Source organism: Myotis lucifugus, unplaced genomic scaffold (assembly GCF_000147115.1).
Source record: "Myotis lucifugus unplaced genomic scaffold, Myoluc2.0 scaffold_157, whole genome shotgun sequence".
Taxonomy (NCBI): Eukaryota; Metazoa; Chordata; class Mammalia; order Chiroptera; family Vespertilionidae; genus Myotis; species Myotis lucifugus.
Window position 1 is genome coordinate 1501589 of NW_005871205.1, and position 18296 is coordinate 1519884.

Below are 18296 nucleotides of genomic sequence, written 5' to 3' on the forward strand. Positions count from 1 at the left end.
TTTTTTTTTTTTTTTAAAAAAAGAAAGAAGTATCTCCTAAGGTCTCTCCTTGGCATGTTCGTGTCCCTTTCTTACTTTCTTCTAATGAGTTTGTCTGACAGTGTTATGGTTAAAAGCACAGTCTCCAGAATTAGACTAGTCTGCCTCTGTTTAAGATCCCATCTCTGCCAGTTACTTGATTGCGACCCTCAGCAGCTTGCTTTAACCTGTGTTCTCAGTTTCCTTGTCTGTAAAATAACAGAAACTATCTCATAAGGTTGTTGAGAGAATTTAATAGAATATAGAAATGTATCTCACAGAGTACCTGCCACACAGTAAGCAACTATTATTATCTCCTTTGCATGAACTCTTAGCTCTATCCTATAATTCCCAAGTCTCTATCTCTAGCCCTAAGCTTTTAAACCCTCATTTCCATCTGTTTGCTAAACATTACTTTGATGTACTACTTGCACCAAAAACTCAGTATGTCTAAATCAACAACTCTATACCTTCCCAAACCTGTTTAGCTTTATTTTCGCTTTCCTCCTGTTTTAACTCCTTTTTCCAAACAGTTTCCAAATCTCTTATATTTCCATCCCCTCATCTTCATTCCCATGGCCTCTACCTAGTTCAGGCCCTTGTTACCTTTTGTTGAGACACCACAATAGTTTCCTAATTTGTCTCCCCACCTCCAGTTCCTTCCTCTCCAGTCCTCCTCTGCACCATTGCCAGATTTATCTTCCTAAAAGTAAAACTCTAATGATGACATGTCTTTATTAAAAAACCTTCAGTAGTTCACCATTGTCTACTGAATAAGGACCAAAAACTCCTTAGCCTTGCATGAAATGGCTTTGATGATCTACCTCCAGCTTTCCTTTCCAGCATCTTCTCTCACTCCTCTCTTTTAGCTACTCTCTATGCCAACCAGACTGTTCACTCTCCTTTGAATACACTAAGCTTTACCAACCCCACTCTCTGTACTCTAGACAGAGATATTCCCTCTGTCTTGAATACTCATCTCCTCCCCAATTCCACATGTTTAAACCATACTAAGCCTTCAAGGTCCAGCTCAAATGTTATTTCCTCAATAAAACCTTCCCTGAGTGCATTCCCTCCTTCTCTCCACTCAAGAACAACTTCCATATTCTTTAATTTCTTTCTTGTGGCATTTATCATTTTTCATCTTGTTCTTAAACTCACCATGAACTTGCACCTGTCTGTACTTGTTATCCCCTCGCCCTAAAATGCCCTTCTCTCCTCTTTCTTCACCTGTCAAACTCTTACTAATCTTTTTATTAAAATATATTTTTATTGATTTCAGAGAGGAAGGGAGAGGGAGAGATAGAAACATCAATGATGAGAGAGAATCTTTGATCGGCTGCCTCCTGCATAGGTCATAGGTCAACGCTCAACCCCTGAGATGGATCTTAAAAAATGAGTAAGCCCAGCCAGTGTGGCTCAAGGGTTGAGTGTCAACCTATGAACTGGGAGGTCCCGTTTCATTTCCTGGTCGGGGCACACCCTGGGTTGCTGGCTTCACCTCCAGCGGGGGGGCATGCAGGAGGCAGCCGAACAAAGGTTCTCTTCTCATCCTTGATGTTTCTATCTCTCCCTCTCCCTTCCTCTCTGAAATCAATAAAAATATATATATATATATTTTTTAAAAGACCCATCTTCAGCCGAACCGGTTTGGCTCAGTGGATAGAGCGTCAGCCTGCGGACTGAAGGGTCCCAGGTTCGATTCCGGTCAAGGGGATGTACCTTGGTTGCGGGCACATCCCCAGTCGGGGGCGTGCAGGAGGCAGCTGATCGATCTCTCTCATCGATGTTTCTGGCTCTCTATCCCTCTCCCTTCTTCTCTGTGAAAAATCAATAAAATGTTAAAAAAAAAAAAAAAAGACCCATCTTCATTATCATCTTCACCGTGAAGGCTTTCTAGACTTCCCTATGTTGATTTAAATACTTTCTTCTTGAACATTCTTACAAAGCATTTTCATAATGAAATAATAATTTGCATATCTTTATATCTACTAGTTTCTAAGATTCCTCCCATTTTTGTATCCCTAAAGTCTAGGGTCACATCTGATATATTATAAACCTTCAATAAAACTAAAATGAACCTATGAATAAATGAGTGATTGAATGAATGAATGAACTAATCTTAGCTCATCCAGATATGACAACTTGTTAAGGAGCATAGACTGTTGTTCATTCTATATCTATCACTGAACCCAGCACAGTGCTCTGTGCCTGTTATATTTGTTGACTGAACAAAATAATTCATCAAAACACAAAACAATTCTCTAATTCTTTGTTTCTTTCCCTTATTTATCCTGTGTTGGCCCCACCATTTCTTCCTGATCCTTCTCCTTGCCATAGGACTACACCCTTTTATGCCCCATATCAATGCTATGTAAGACTTGGGTGGCCTGATATGGAAAAATAATGGTTTCATCTCTACACCTAGATGGAACCAGCCATGATTTAGCGCTTTTCAAACTCCTGTCCAAGCCAATGTACATATTCTACCAAGCATGTCAAACTCAAAGGCTAACACAGGCCAAATAAATGAGGCATGCAGCCTGCCCCGCAGGCCATGAGTTTGACATGCTTGTTCTAAACCTAACCCAATGGGGTCCTATCTTACCTCCTGATGTCCCCTTATCAGGCTGTCCGCTAAAGCTGGGACTGCTGACAGGAGGTGGAGCTGAAGCACTGGTTGGGACACTCTGCTTTGGCTTTTTGGCTGGCATCTGGGGGTCAATCTTTAACCCCTTCAGGGCTTCAGTAGAGAGATTGCGTTTGAGTACAGCTGCCTTTTTGTAGCCATCATATAAACCAAAGGCAATGTCCCGATTAGTGGTTGTCCAGGAAGCCCGTAAATCTACCAAGTGCAGCTGGTGTGTATGAAAGGCAGGGTCCCCAACTCGAGTAGAGAGCTCCTAAGAAACAGGAAGAGAACCTCAGGGTAGCATGGAAATCCCCACCATTTCTCCTGGACCACAAATGCAAAAATAAGAAAACAATCTTGTTGAATAAAAAACCTGTTCTGGGGGAGATAAGAAGGCCCTGGAGAAAGATAAGGGGGGAAAAAAAGGCCCGGATAAAGAAAAACTAAGTGGTTTTAGCATGTACATTAGATATACCCACTGTATTTTAAATGACTCAAAGAATTTCAACTTAAAATCCTTCCTTAATTTGGGGTTGGGGGAAACAAATAAAGTGCTAGGGAATGTTGTACTCTAGTTCCTGAAGGGCAATAGACTATCCTTAGAAGGAGAGAAAGAAAAGTAATCTTCAAAAAGAGCGATGCTGAAACAGGTGATTCAAGTGAGTGTATGATAAAGTAATGACATATATGCTTGGAATACAGTTAGGAACACTACCAGGGACTTAGTCTAAAATGTATTGCTATAGACTGAATTGCCCCCCCACCCCCAAATTTACATTTTGAGACCATAATCCCCAATGTGATGGTATTTGGAGATGGGGCCTATAGGAGATAATTAGGTTTAGATTAGGTCATGAGGGTGAGGCCCTCATGATGGGATTTGTGCCCAGAGAGCTTGAAACATCAGAGAGCGTGTACTCTTTTTATGCCATGTGAAGACACAGAGAGAAGGCAGCCATCTACAAGCCAGGAGGAGAGCCCTCACCAGAACCTGACCATGCTAGCACCCTGATTTTCTCAGCTCCCAGAATTGTGGGAAATAAATTAGTACTGTTTTAGCCACTCAATCTATGCTATTTTGTTATGGTAGCCTGAGCAGACTAAGACAGGTACTGATACAAGTAAGGTAATAAAGAGACTGTTTCAGGCGGTACCTCCTCTGCTGTGCGATTGCTATGCCGTTGGTAGGTGAGGGAGGACAGGCTCAGTAGGTGGGTCTTTGTTACCAAGGGATCAAGGCAGTGATCAGCACTCTCTTCAGTGGGTGAGGCCATCAGATGAACAGTCACCTGACTTAAGTCACTAACCATCTGGGTCACACTCCAGTCAGAGATGAGGCGCCGCATCACTGTGCCCGCTGAGGAAAGGAGGCATACAGAGTCCATGCAGACCAGCACAGAAGAATAGTGTGGCACAGAAAGAGAGAAAGGGAAGGGAATTGAGAAAGCAAAAAAGGACAAGGAATAGGCTAGGAGAAATAAAGGGGTTGTTTACCTTACCTTGAGGTATAAGCCGCTGAGTTCCCCGAGTGAAGACATGACCCTGACTGCACTCAATCTGGATACCCCGCTGCTGAGCAAATGAGGCCCAATAATGCACCTGGTAACAAGAGAACTTAACACTGAATGAAGAAATGGCACTGGAGAGATGATTAAGAGACCAGGAAAGAAAAAAACAACAACGAAAGGAGAACAGAACTGAAGATGTCAGCAGGGATGTCAGAGCCTGACCTGTAGCTGGGGAAAGAGTGCAGTAAAGGAAAGCTGCTTGTAGTGCTGGCCAAGTTTCTTCTTGCCGGGTTTCAGGTTATTGAAGAGCTTTCCCCTACAGATAGGCCTTGTGACACTAGTCCAAGTTGCCCAGAAGTTTTGCATCCAGCGCAGGGTACTACTATATAGCAGAATTCGGGGCTGGGATATTGCTGCAAAGAAAAGGATAGACATTTCCTAGCTACAGTTAAAACACAAAGATGAAGCAAAATCCTTCCTTAGCTCAAGTTCTAGGTTTAAAAACCCAAACAGCACTCAACCTGATACTAAATATCCTCAACACCCTCTCTTTTAGTTTTATTTTTATTGATTTCAGAGAGCAAGGGAGAGAGAGGGAGAAACAGAAACATCAATGATGAGAGATAATCACCTGTTCAACATCCATGTGCCTACTGGGGATCAAGCCCCCAACCGGGCATGTGCCCTTGATTGGAATCGAACCCAGGACCCTTTAGTCCGTAGGTTGACACTTTATCCACTGAGCCAAACCAGATAGGGCAACACCCTCTTTTCAAAGATCCAACTTCTTTGCTTTCAGCAACCCTCTTCAAAAAGGTGCTAACCCCAATCCTCCCTTGCCCTTTCCCTATCCCCTTCCCAGAAGAGTGAGCTGAAGTCCTCAGTGTCAAAGCCCACCCTCCCAGCTCTTCCTCCCCATTGTCCCAGACCCAAGCCTCACTCCCGCTGTGCTGAGTCAGATCCATCTTGATGGAGAGATTGAGGTTCTCAGAGCGGAAGGCCCGGTAGGAGTCATGGAGCTGGCCCAAGGGCACCTCAGGCAGAAATTCTGGGGCCCGAAGAGTGACGCCATGGTGATCGTGGGGGTTCCCGTGGCATAGCCACTGAAGGTCCAGTGTCATGCAGAGGTCAGGCAGGTGCAGAAAGCAGCAGTCATCATACCTGTCTCACAATAATCCCAATCTTCAGTGCCCCAGTCACTTGTAGACCCCTGGCTCTTCCCCACTCCCTCCACCCTGAGTCCTGTTAAAGCCCCACCATCTCTCCACTCACTTAGAGGCTGTCCTCACGTTGACATCCAAGTCACCCTTGAACACAAACTGACCAGGTTTCCAGTGAAACGACAGGTGGCTCCACTCCCAGTGCATATTCTCAGTTGTGTTGTATGGATCCTATAACCACCCCCAAAAACTTGGATCAGACATGGATAAAAATATCACCCTCATCTCCCAAATCAGTACCTTTCTCTCTTCCCCGAAATGCTGTACAAGCCTCAACCATACCATCCTAATAAGAAAACCACTCATCTGAACCCTCACCTCAGTGGCCAGCTGGTGTAGGTTTGCCTGTTCAACATCCATGTGCCAGTCCCCATGAAACAGAAGACGGCTCTTGTCCCACCATGGCAAGGGTGGGCTGGGGTCTGCTGAGGGCTTCGTCAAGAGGTCCACAGACTGGCCAATCAGTGTCCAGGCTGGATCCCAGCATGGGCCCCATACCACTGTGTACTGGAAGATTTCCGCTGGGATAGAGGGGCAAAGGATACAGGTTGTTACACAACTTCATCCCTTTCCTCTTCCTTCACTGCAGAAGGACCTCAGCGCACCTTCTACCCCAGCCATCACAACATCCCAAACCAAGTGCCCTCCTCTACTCACAGCGGAAGTCGTGGTAGAACTTGAGTGGGGGCATGTTCCTCTCTACTACCACATTACCCCATGGTAGTCCCAAGCGCAGGATTTGACGCCGACGGGAGCAAGGCTGACCACTCTGTTCAGTGCCCACAAGTCGACCTATCAGCCGCCAGTCACGGATCTCAAACAGGTACCGGGGATAGTCTCTTATCCGAACTGTTATTATAAGAAAGATACACACTGGCTATTCAGGGGACAGTGTCAGCATATTCAGGCATTTTCCCCCCTGCCACTACTTTTACCCACCTATTTTACAAATTCAACTGAGAAAAAAACAACCTAGTAGATGGCAAAAAAGCTGAAAAAGGGCATTGAGACCCTGAACAGATGGTGAGAGGAATAACACTGAGATCTAAGAGCTACACTAACCCTAAAGATGACTGAGTTAGTTGTTCCTTTACCTAAGTCAGCCTAGTAGTTTCGGGGTGAAATTCAGGAACAAAGAAAGGTATGAAGAGCCCACACCCATCCCACTCCACCCATCCAAAAACAGCCACAGTTCCCAATATAACCAAGCTTCTCTGTAATCACTCAAAATGCTCCTTGGCGCTCCAAGGGCTAACACCAGGCTCTGCAAATAAAGACTTACCCAGAAAAGTCTTGACACTGCACTTGAGCATACGACACCACTGAATAACATGATCTACTCCCTCAGCAGGAAAAGGGCTGCCTGGATCAAGCTCTCGAACCTGCTCTATCACACGTTCAGGCCCATGGAAGGAAGCATCTGCCAGAGCCACCAGCTCTAGCCCTGCCAGGCTCCAAGTGAGCAATGCCCGGCGCATGGGTGTGTTGCCATAGAGACGACGGGAGCGCTGGATGTAGATTTCAATGTTTTTGTGTTCCAAAGAGGCATAGAGCTCCTCAATTTTGCGGGCTGGCAATAACTCCCCATGCTGTTTCCGAAGGGCAGCCACTTTGGCATCCAGCAGCTGCAACCTTTTGGCACTCTCCTTACTTTCATCCTTCATCAGTTCATAATTATCTCGAAGTTTCACCTCAAAAATGTCATCCAGGAAAACCCATGAGAAGTGCTGAACTTTCAAAAGTAGATCAGGTGGGAGTGGGGCAGGGCTTGGAGAGGCCTGAGCATGAGTTCCTCCTCGATGGAGCCCCTTAAGCCATTTCTGAACTCCCACAGCCTCGTCCAGAGTTTGAGAAAAATCATACTGATAAGGAAACTCCACTGAAACTGAGCCGAGGGAGAGGAGCCAAACACGGTTCCGGAGGGTCTGCAGCACAGGCAAGGGGTTCCGGTGGAGGATCATCTCCTCTAGCTCAGGTAGCAGCTGCACCTCCACCTCCTTGAAGTTGAAAATGCTATTGCCATCAAAGCCAGCAGCCAGCTCTGGGCAGTAAGCCTGAAGTGAACCCCCATGCCGGCTCAGTGACACACTTTCTGCAGCCAGGGTAATGAACTTGTCCTCGGCTACAAAAGCAGTCAGCTTGGCCGTGCTCACCTCTAGTGTCAGGTTTAGCAGCCGTTTTGAGGGAGATGTTTCGGGAGGTTGGCCTTCTCGCTCAGAAGTGGCCCCTGGAGTCTCTAGTGCCAGGAGTGGAACAGTCTCAGGAAAGAGAGTGGCTCTTAGTAAGTCTCGGCACTGCAGGGTGGCCAGGATATGCTGGTACAAGTACATGTGATCTGGGGGGCTCCAGAGTAAAGTAAGCCCTGCACCACACTGAACCTTTAGGAAGCAAGAGAAAAGGATCTGTCAATTACCATGTCCCAGAACAGGAGAGATGACAGGGGTTATTATACATGCACATATGACCCGAGAACCATCTCCACCTAGAAGTCTTTCCTGAGTAACCACATTCATTAGTCCCTTCCATGTTCTTAGCACCAAGAGCACTTAAAAGCACTCACACTAAAGTTCTCCTCAACTGGATTCTGAGCTGTCTGAGAAGAGAGGCCATGTGTTTTAATTATTTGGCACCTACCAAAGTATATCCAGTATATACAGCACATACTCATTAAGCCATTTGACTTTATGTTTCTGCTCATAAGTTATCTTTCAATAACTGCCACAATGTATCATAACCACTGCAACAATCAATTTGAAAATGTTTCATGCACATTTTTACTAAAATCTAGTATATAAAGTCACGAACACAGAAATCAATACAGCAAACTGACTTATGTGAAAGTATGCCTCAAAGAAGGGAACAGCTTGAAAAATAAAATGGTTCTGAATATCTAAGTGGGCAGAGAAAATTTAAATTCCAGGACAGAAAAATTCCTTTTGAGTTCCAGCCTCTGAAAAGGAAACACTTCAATTTCCAAAGGAAGTTGAAGTCTAACAAACAGGAAGCTATTCCACTCTCCTCCTAAGAGGGTCCCACGTCCATCTAATAGCCTGAGAGAAAGGTATTGAAAAGCCTCTGAAAACTTACCAGCACTTCCATCTTCCAGCCTTTGGATGAGCTGAGAGCTTCAGCAACATGACACAAGATTATGATCTTTAAAAAGCCCCTTATTTTTCAGAGCTATGCACCAAAATATTTACAGTGGATATTATGTATCTGCTGCCAAATTATCCCAGAGCCAGAGGGCAGGAGCAATTGGTGGAAGTGTAGATGAAATAAGCTGGTCATAAGCTGCTAATTATTGAAGCTGGGAATGAATACACGAAAGTCCACATAGTCTCTCTAGTTTTACACAGACTTTAAATTTTGTAATGAAGAGTTAAAAATGTTTAGAACAAGCCAGGAAAAAAGAACACCAGGTGCTGTATTTCTCACAGATGAATTTTACATGACTCCAAAGACTGGGCAATGCTCTAAGTCTAAGGAAAACCCAATGTAACTCAACCTCCCCACAGAAGCATTACCTCTAGAGAACGGATGCTATTGTGATAGGTGATGGAGAGCATGGAGAGGCTGAGCACTGGCGCAGGGATGTCAGGAGCCTTGCAACAGGGCTGCATCTTCTCTGTGACTGACTTCACCAGGGCAAGCACAAGCCCTTGGATACCCACAGTGGAGGTTTCAGCACTTCCCAGGACAGTCAGTGTGTCCAGTCGGACCTCTGAAGCACCTAACATCCAGAAACCATGTCAGCCTTGATTCTCAGCTCTCAAATGGCAACTTCAGTCCTCACTCTCCTTTGTTACTTATTCTCTTCACTCTAGTTGTCTTTATTCCCCACACCTCCCTAACTTCGTTTCTCATGTTTAAGGGAAAATTTCCCTTTCCAATCTTAACCTAAACTTCTGGCAAGGCCAAAGAAGTTCCCTAACTCCTACAAATTGCCCAGAAATACATCAGTTACTAAACACACAAGGAAAAAAAGAAAACAAATAAACAAACACTACATGCATCTCATTCTCTTGATCAGACATCAAGGCTGTCTTTTTCTTACATATCTTGCTTAATAATTGCCTTTTATAAGCCCTTAAGAAATACCAAGAAACGTAATTCCAGCATTTCATCCTCTAATTCAGAAAAATTCCAAATAATAAGCTTCATTAAATTAGAAGGAACAGATTGAATCTGCATAATGTGCTTAGGTTATAAACTACCCACTTTGGTATAGACTCCCTGTCCTACTTACCAACGAGGGCAGAAAGGGTGAACAAGTTCATGTCCTCCACCTTCAAGTCCACCTTCCACAGTAATGACACAGACTCCCCGAATGAAGATTCTCTAGAGACTGACTTCCCAGATTGTGGGCCCATCAAGGATAAGATCCGAGAGAGACACTGGGCACAGGTGTCTGATGTTTCTACCTGCAGTCCTCGGATGGTACAATCAAGAAAGAGGGTATCCGACTGGGTGCTGGACAGGCTGAGAGGCTGATTATAGCTACCCTGGAAAAGCAGCAGAGGGACTCCATTAGGAGCATGCAGACACAGTTCTGTAATGCCCTAACGCATTGCTTGCTGCCAAAAAGGTGCTACATGCTGTAAAGCAGGGCAGGATGAGGAAACTGCATGGGCCCCTGTTCACCTACCTGTAGTGTGAAAGAGTCCAGGACAAGTGCCTCACCCCAAACATGCATATTGGGTGGGTGGGGTGCCCGCTGAATGTGAGAGTCACTGCCCACCCGCCAGCAGAGGTGGTCCACAGTTAGGATGCCCCGTTGATGGATACTCTGTGGCCGCAGATGCTGATAATCTAAACAAAGAAGGCAGGAGAGAGGCATTCCGTGGAGCCACTGTGGCCATCAATTGGGTCCAGCTCCACTAATGGACAGGTCTTGTTCCTTTTACATCCGAGTCTTACCCAGAGAGATGGAATTGAATCCCAAGGCAAAGGGCGGTGTATCTCCAAGCTGAATGGAAATGTTGACATTGGAGATAGAAGTGCTAAAGATGATGGGAGCCAAGATTTGGGGGAAAGTTCTGTACAGGGATAAGACATCATTGTTTAATAAAGAAAGAATTGCAGCTTCCTATCATAGAAGCTCTCAAAAATCAGTGTGAGTTTTGTTGTGATTTTTAGAAACTGATGCAACTTGAAAATAAAAAACTAAACTAGTCAGTTCAGTGCTACTCCCAACAGTTAGTCTGCAGGAATGCCAGAAAGATATTAGGTTGAACCATATGAAACTGCCATTTCATAGGTCAAATATGGTGAACATCAGCATATCACAGAACTCAAACTTCTACAACCAAGGAGCATCACTTCCAAACTATTAACCTTAAGTTTTCTATGCAACACAATGCAAGCACTACACAAAGAGAGATATGGCACTGCTAATATGACCTGTCACTTTATCATCTGAGGCAGACAAGATACTGTTCATCATTTAAGTTCAGTTTAGCAAACATTTATTTTGTATAAGGTACTGTGCTAGGTACTGAGGACATAAAAAAAAGAGGACTTCATCCTACCATTAAAGAGCCTATTCTAATGGGGAAGATATATAAAATAGGATTGCTATTGAGACTGGGACATTGAAACTGAAATTTAGAAAGATCAAACAGTCAAAAACATATTTCACATAAGACACCACTTTAAACCAAAATAATCCATCTGATGAAATGGTAATTGAAAAAGATTGCACTGACCTTTTCTTCCTTTGCTTAAGAACAGATGAACTAGACCCTTGGGTCTCAAGTGCTAGCATGTGCATCCAGTGAGAAAATTCTTGGTGCCGGTAATGAATAATACAAGTGTTCACAACCAGAGAGGCTGCGAGGTCAATGGTAGTTACCTAGAAAGAGAACACCAGAACTATGAACTTGGGTTTTATCTCATAAGGCAATGATGTAGGAAGAGAACAGAGAAAGGAATAATTCTTGGTACCACAGTCATCATACCTGCACACTAGCCTTGAGGGAGTTGAGGCAGACAATGCGCTGGCGGCTCTGGGACAGCAACAACCCATCTGTAAGGGCAGAGGACAGATCAGAAGACACTGGGAGCAAAAGGTAAAACTAGGAGAGGGTCAGAGACAGGCAAGGAGTTGAACAGGTTGTCACCAACACTCAAAAGAGTTGGGGCTATTTTCTCTCAGTATGGTTTCCTCCTCCCGCTCCCCACTGGTATTAAATTAAGAAGGCCATGCGGCGCATGGGGGAAAAGAGTGTCTGGTCCTCCCATTCTCTCTCAGTACCAGCATCCCCACCCAAACCTTTTAGTAGGAGTTCAGTGCTCATCTGTGCCATATCAGAGTTTGCTGTGAAGCTACGAAGGGGCAGCTGATCCTCATCACGGTGGTACAGGAAATGCAACAGCTTCAGCGTCCAATTCAGATGCCTGAACCAGAAACGGACTCTAGCTCAGAAATAAGTGGAATTCCCATTCTCTGTATAGACAAGCTCAGTGCAGCTACTTGCTGCATATACCCAGCATACAGCTCCAACTATCACTCTCCACACTTCTGTGGCAGAAGAGATCTCACCTCTTTTGACTATTCATGGACAGCACCACACTTGTGATATCCATTTTCACCTTCACCTGGTCTGGCAGCCGCTGAAGGAGGTAGAGGCCAGGCAGAGTTGACTCAGCCGCATTTTTTGTCACGTCTGAAAACATGAATGAATAATACAAAAGCCATCAATCCTTAACACCCTCAAGTCTCCAAAAATGCCCTGTCCTCTTTGACCAAAAGCTCCCATATAAAATAGACTAAGCAAATGCCCAATGTTAGGCCAAAAGGCAAATATCCCAGAGATTCAGAACGTGCTGTAATTTGTTCCCCAGAGTCTAAAAAATAGTATAGGGAGCAGACTGGTATAATAGAAAGAATATGGACTTTAGGGTTAAACAATTTAAACCCCATGTTTAATATCAATTAGCTGTGTGACTTGTCAAAATACCTCTCTAGTGGCTCTCCCTCCCTGGAGCACGCCCAAGCCTTTCCCCTCTCCCTCTTCTTCCCCCCAGGGTGTCACCTTTACCCTTCTCTCTCCTAAGCTCCAAGGGCCCCCTGATTTTGCCTCTGTAATTTGTTTCCTGAGCCCATTTCTTCTACTGCTCACTTCTACCTCTGTGACTTTCTAAATAAACTTTCTCTTATAATTTAGAAAGAAAAGATACCCCTCTAATCTTCCTAGGCTTCGGTGTTCTCACTGGTGCAATGCTGAGGATTTAGTGAGAGAACATATATAAAGCTCATAATACAGGTCTAATTTATGATAATTACCCACTAAACATTGGTTCTTTTATCCACCACAAGCAAAGGTCCTATTTCCTCTATCCTCAGGGTCCAAGGCCAAGGTGACTAACAAATCACACCTAAATGAGTAGTGAGGCCACTATTTTTTTCTAATTCCAAAATAACCTGAGAATAGGGCAGCCAAGAAGCTCACTGACTGGGGCTTTACCTGAACAGGGAACAGGCTGGGGTGCCAGGCTTGAGCCCTGGTGCAGCAGCTGACTATGGAAGAGGCCCTCGTGCAGTTCAGCATGGAGTGTCCACACATCCACAGAAATTGCCTTCAGTTGCCGACTCCTGATGCCCACCTCTAGACACAGCTTTAGGGCCAGTGAGAGCTCCGCCAGGCAGGTGTCCTCCTACAGAAAGAATAAGCTGCTAAGGTGTGTATGTGTAAGGAGTCTGGGAGTTTGGGGTCAAGAATTCAGTGGTCGGGAACACTACCTTGAGAGAACCCCATAAGGACACAGAATCTATGGGGTAAGCCCTAAGCTCCTTATGACCAGAAGGAAACAAGGCATCTGAGGGACCACGCCATACTCACCAACTGGCCACTCTTTAGAACTTTGCTGTTGATCTGACTTAGGCTCACCTCACATTTTAGCCTGAGAAAGGAAAAAAATTAAAAGCACTTGGCCCCTTTCCTCACCATTTACCTTCAATCAAGCTTTGTTGGCTGGAAGGGACAAGGCAAGCAGAAGTGCCTAATCTCAGCCTCTCCTCAAATTGCACAGAATAAGAACTTGACACTTTGATAAGAAGGCCCTGGCATCCACCCACCCTGAAACAACTGTAAGGCAAGAAGGGGCCTACTGGACCCTTTTCTACCCAGAGTTTACCTTTTCCCATCACTATCCAAAAGAAAGCTGCTTTCTCTGATCTGAATGTGCCACAAGGACTCGGAGGTAGCTACCTTGAGAACCATGATGTTTATAGAATCTACATGAATGGAAAATAGCTGCAAGGAAGAAACAAAGAACAGCAATTAATGTCAAGGCACTTCCCCTTCTTTCCAACAGAAAGAGAGTAAGAGACAGCTCTTAGTATCCTGCCCCCCAATAGCAGAAAAACCCACCCATGATTCCAAAGCCAGTCATTCCCAGTACAGACCAAGAAAAAGGGAGAAGCAGCCTCACCTGACAGATGATCTTCAGTAAGGCCGGGCTGAAGGACAGCTCTTTTTGCTGCACTCCTGTGCTCTGGGGGAATGGAGCAAACAGCCCAGAAGCCTTCTGCGGGTCAGTTCTGATCCGCACTTCTCCAAAGCACAGTGCCACATAGCGCCTGCCCGGAAGAGAAACCTCGCTGCCATCAGGCCCATCCCTTCCAGAGCAGTCTCCTCCCCTCCCTCACATTCGCTCTCCCATCCTCCCTAAAAATGTAGCTCAAAAGAAAAAAAAAAATGTAGCTCAAATCGTGGAGGATAGTCTCGTAGTAGTTCTCAATCTCTGTCTCACTAGAGATAATCGCTTCCAGGAGACATCAAGCCAAGAACCCACTTCCCTTCCTGGACTTTGAGGCCTGTGTAGAAGAATCTCATTTTACAAACCCCAATCCCAAATACTCCCCAAAGGAAGAGCGAGGATACAGGGTACTCACGGCAGATCATGGCTAAGGAGTTTGCTGGAAATCCACAGGCTATCAATTTCCTAAAACATCATGGAAGAAAGCCGCTAGGTAAGACATGAGCAGCTTGACAAGTCAGGGAAGTTCTAAGAAGAGGCGGAAGTGCTAGCCCTTCCACCAATTATTCTCCATCCCATCTCTACCGGCTTCCCTCCGCCACACTGTATCCTGCTCCTCACAATGATGTTTGCATTTCTCTTTTATGGGTAGGTTGCTGCGTTTCCCCTCTTAAAGTAGAACAGTAAGCTCTTCTGTTTCCTGTTATCTTTGGTCTGTGCTTTACCTTTGTATCGTTCTTACGTGCCCTGGACACTGTGCCTTATCAGCATTTTAACCGAACGACTTACGTCAGTCCTAGCATTCCCAAACTAAGAGCATCTTGGCAAAGAGGTGACAAGACTGGGTTAAACTAGGAAAGCCACCCAGAATTTATTAAAAAGAAAAAAAAAAAAAAAAAGCTGAAATTAAGCTGGATCAACACCACTCACATACCCAGGGAATCCCTCAGGACTCACCACTGTTTGCTGGTGCTGCTGAAACTTAAGACTGACATTCTGGATCCAAAAAAAGGAGCCAATCTTGAGCTCTGCCTGCAGCTTCCGCTGACACCACTTGGTGACCAACCGGACCACCAGCCACCTGCAGAGAAAGCCCCGTGAGCTCACAGGACCCGCTCCCAACGATGGCTTCCTTCCCTCACGCCTCGCCGACCCTAGAAGCCCTGGCACAGGGTCTCATCCTGAAGCCGGGTCTTCCGGGCAGCTCTCCCGTCTCCCACCACACGGCTCCATCACAAACACTGAGCCACGAGGATCAGCACCGTAGCCCCGGACTGTCCCCGCCATCCGGATGGAATCAGACAAATTAAACGCCACCTTCTAAGTTGGAGACAAAGCCCCTCAGATCTTTAGGAACCCGAGGCGGAGAGAAGAGGCCCCCACAGGAGTCGGAGTACCGGCAGCCCTGTCTGATGTGCCATCACATACTCCCCACAGGGTCCCTGTCTTCGCCCTGCAGACAGATGTCCGCCAGAAGGCACTGCGGGGTCACCCCGGGCCAGCTCGCCAGCTGCTCTCCCCAGGGCGGTCAGACCGGCTCTGGCTCCCCAGGGCGCGGCTGCAGGTGCCTCCGGGGCGTGTAGGGGGGTAAAGGGAGACCACGGCCGGCCCCCCTCCACACACACACACACACACACACACACACACACACACACACACCGGTTCAGCTCCCAGCCTGGGCATCTCCGCAGGCCTCGCCGCTCCCTTCGTCTTCCTCAATCCCAGTGGCTCCGCTCCAGCTCCGACCGGCGCCTCCGCTCCACCCCTCCCTCGGCGCCGCATCGCCCGCGCACCGTCCCCCCCTCTAGCCCTCTCCTCCCTCTATCTCCCCCTCCCGCGCGCCCCCTCCTCAGTCTCTCTCCCTCCCACTCCTACCCCCTACCTCCCACCCCCACCCCGCCGAAGCCGGGATCCCCCTCACCGGTCTAGGAGGAGGGTGAACAGCACAACCAACAGAAGGCCAATAGCGCGGGAAGAACAGGGGGTTACGGCTTCGGCCCTGGTACGGCCGGTTGGCTCCGGCCCCCGCCCAGCCGGGCCCGCCTCCGGCTCCCGCAGCTCCGCCGTGTGGCCGACCAGCCGCGCGCACAGGGACAGCACGGGACCAGGAAGCGTTGGCGCGCGTGCGCCACGCCCCTCGCAGCCAACCAGCCAGCGGCGGCCTCGTGGCCCCGCCTCGTGCGCGCTGCCTGGCGGGGCCGACCGGCTGCCAGCCCGAAGTGCAGGCGTGGCTTGGGAGAGAGCGCCGGGACTGGACCTCCTGTGGACTGATACGAACGCCCCACTCCGGACGCGCCCTTCGGTGCCCGGAAATGCGGAGCCACGGACTTGCGTGGGGTCGAAGTCCGAACAGCCCCCCGGTTTGCAGTGGATCTGGCGGGCAGCGGAGTTCCATTTACAAAGCACTTTCCGCGGGGTAGTTATAGAGTCGGCTTGACCACCTTAGGGTCTGGACCGAGGATACTGCAGAAGTTAGACCTCTGAGTCATACGAAGTAGCTCTCCTATCTTATTAAAGAGCCTTGTCTGAAAATCATTGAGAAAACCAAGAGGTAATTAATTGTAAGGCCTCAAAGGAATTAGTGTTTAATTCACTAAGGAATGACTTTTTAATTCATTCATTGTATGAATACTTTGTTAGTTAATACAGGGTGTCCCAGCCCTAGACGGTGTGGCTCAATGGTTGGAGCGTGGGCCCTCATAGAAAGGGTCCCGGGTTCCATTCCTGGTCCAGGGCACCTACCTGGGTTAGGGTTCCATCCCGCCCCAGTCAGGGGGCCAACGGGAGGCAACCAATGAATGTGTCTTTGTCTAGCATTGATATTTCTCCTGTGCACTCTCTCTGAGAATCAATTGGGGGTGGAGGGGGTGGGAAGGGGAACGTGTAAAATATAGGGTGTCCCAAAAAAATGTATACACATTTTGAATGATTATAATGTGTGTTTATTAACATAGTTCATTTTCAAAATTTAAAAGAATCTACAGAAATGAAGTTTTTTTTGTCAATGCCTTTTTGCAAACTGATGACTGTTCTGGTCCTGCCCTAACTGGTTTGGCTCAGGGGATAGAGTGTCGGCCTGTGGGCTGTGAGGTCCCAGGTTCAATTCCAGGCAAGGCCACAAGCCAGGGTTGTGGGCTCCATCCCTAGGGGACGAGGCAGCCGATCCATGATTCTCATCATTGATGTTTCTATCTCTCACTCTCCCTTCCTCTCTGAAATTAATAAATATATTTTTAAAATGATCATTTCCTTTGGTATTTGTACACCTCAATTCGTCAACTCTTGCCGGGTTTTGTACAGTAAGCTTTACCTTTTATGTATCTCCATAGAAAAAAGTCTAATAGCACTTTAGGATAAATTTTCTTTGTTTAAAGCTTAGTCTGGCTTCACCCATTATTTCAAATCAGTTAAACCTGAAAAGGAGTGAAAATTAAGTGAGTTATCAGCTATTAAAGTGTGTATACATTTTTGGGGACACCCTATATGTATTGACCTGCGGGGACAGCACAATTCTGAACCCTTCATTAGAGTTTTCTTTTTAATTTAAAGATTTTTAAAATTTATTTTTAGAGAGGGAGGGAGAGGGAGAAAGAAACATTCATGTGTGACATGTGACAGAAACATCATCGACTTCTGCACCCCCGTACTTGTGATGGACCAGCATCACTGACATGTACCCTGACCCAGAATCCAACCGGCCAGGGCTGGAGTTTTCAATGTCTACCGTGCATAGTGCAATCTGGGCATACTGGGGGTGGGGTGAGGGTGGATACCACAGAAGTAGTGGATATTGTTCTTGCCCTTCAAACAATTACATGAAATGGAGAATTCAGGTCAACTTTAATTTGTCTGTTTCCTTATCTATAAAATGAGGAAATCGGACAAAGGTCCCTTCCAACTCTATTACACTGATGCTAATACAGTACAAACAAGAAATTCTGAGGATTTCAAAATAAGTACTTCACAAACCTTTGCTCTCACATCCTAATCTCCATAAACGTCCTCCAATATTTTACTTGAGGCTCTCTTCCCATTCCTTCAGATAAAGCACCATTTCAACTTTCACCTGGGTTGCCCAAAGTTGCTTTTACCCCTCCACCTGGTTTCCTTCCTAATCTAGTCCTCTCATCACTATTTCACACCTTTCCCAGGGCTCCACCGCTGTTATAGTTCGTATTTATCCCTCAAGCATTATAGTTCTGCCATCCTCTTTGTAACCTGCAGCCTCCCGTCAGGGTATGTTCTGTTTGTGAACCTTTAGGGAAGACCCAATAACTCAATGAAAACTGTCCAAACCAAGAGGGATACTTTGCAACACAGCTCCCTACTCTCATTCATCTTGTCCATTCTGTTCCCTTTATTCAGCTGGGGTTTTTAAAAAATATATTTTATTGATTTTTTACAGAGAGGAAGGAAGAGGGATAGAGAGTTAGAAAC

General features: G+C 46.4%; 1 protein-coding gene across 6 annotated transcripts in view; it reads right to left on the reverse strand.

The window, feature by feature from the left end:
- KIAA0100 (KIAA0100 ortholog) overlaps positions 1-15628 on the reverse strand; it is a 29612-nt gene extending 13984 nt beyond the window's left edge. For all 6 annotated transcript variants that reach the window (XR_002830899.1, XR_002830898.1, XR_002830901.1 and 3 more), the window contains exons 1-24: positions 15519-15628; positions 14817-14940; positions 14275-14324; positions 13812-13959; positions 13515-13633; positions 13220-13280; positions 12845-13034; positions 11920-12043; positions 11650-11774; positions 11336-11403; positions 11084-11229; positions 10296-10414; positions 10024-10187; positions 9625-9880; positions 8903-9108; positions 6661-7756; positions 6036-6227; positions 5697-5899; positions 5431-5549; positions 5099-5319; positions 4381-4571; positions 4150-4249; positions 3805-4007; positions 2627-2921 (exon numbers count right to left, since the gene is read on the reverse strand). Coding sequence is in view for 2 of the 6 variants with exons in the window: in XM_023759563.1 (XP_023615331.1) it covers positions 2627-2921; positions 3805-4007; positions 4150-4249; positions 4381-4571; positions 5099-5319; positions 5431-5549; positions 5697-5899; positions 6036-6227; positions 6661-7756; positions 8903-9108; positions 9625-9880; positions 10024-10187; positions 10296-10414; positions 11084-11229; positions 11336-11403; positions 11650-11774; positions 11920-12043; positions 12845-13034; positions 13220-13280; positions 13515-13600 (4165 nt within the window). In the remaining 4 variants the exon portion in view is untranslated. The remainder of the gene's footprint in view (positions 1-2626; positions 2922-3804; positions 4008-4149; positions 4250-4380; positions 4572-5098; positions 5320-5430; positions 5550-5696; positions 5900-6035; positions 6228-6660; positions 7757-8902; positions 9109-9624; positions 9881-10023; positions 10188-10295; positions 10415-11083; positions 11230-11335; positions 11404-11649; positions 11775-11919; positions 12044-12844; positions 13035-13219; positions 13281-13514; positions 13634-13811; positions 13960-14274; positions 14325-14816; positions 14941-15518) is intronic.
- Positions 15629-18296: the final 2668 nt, after the last annotated feature.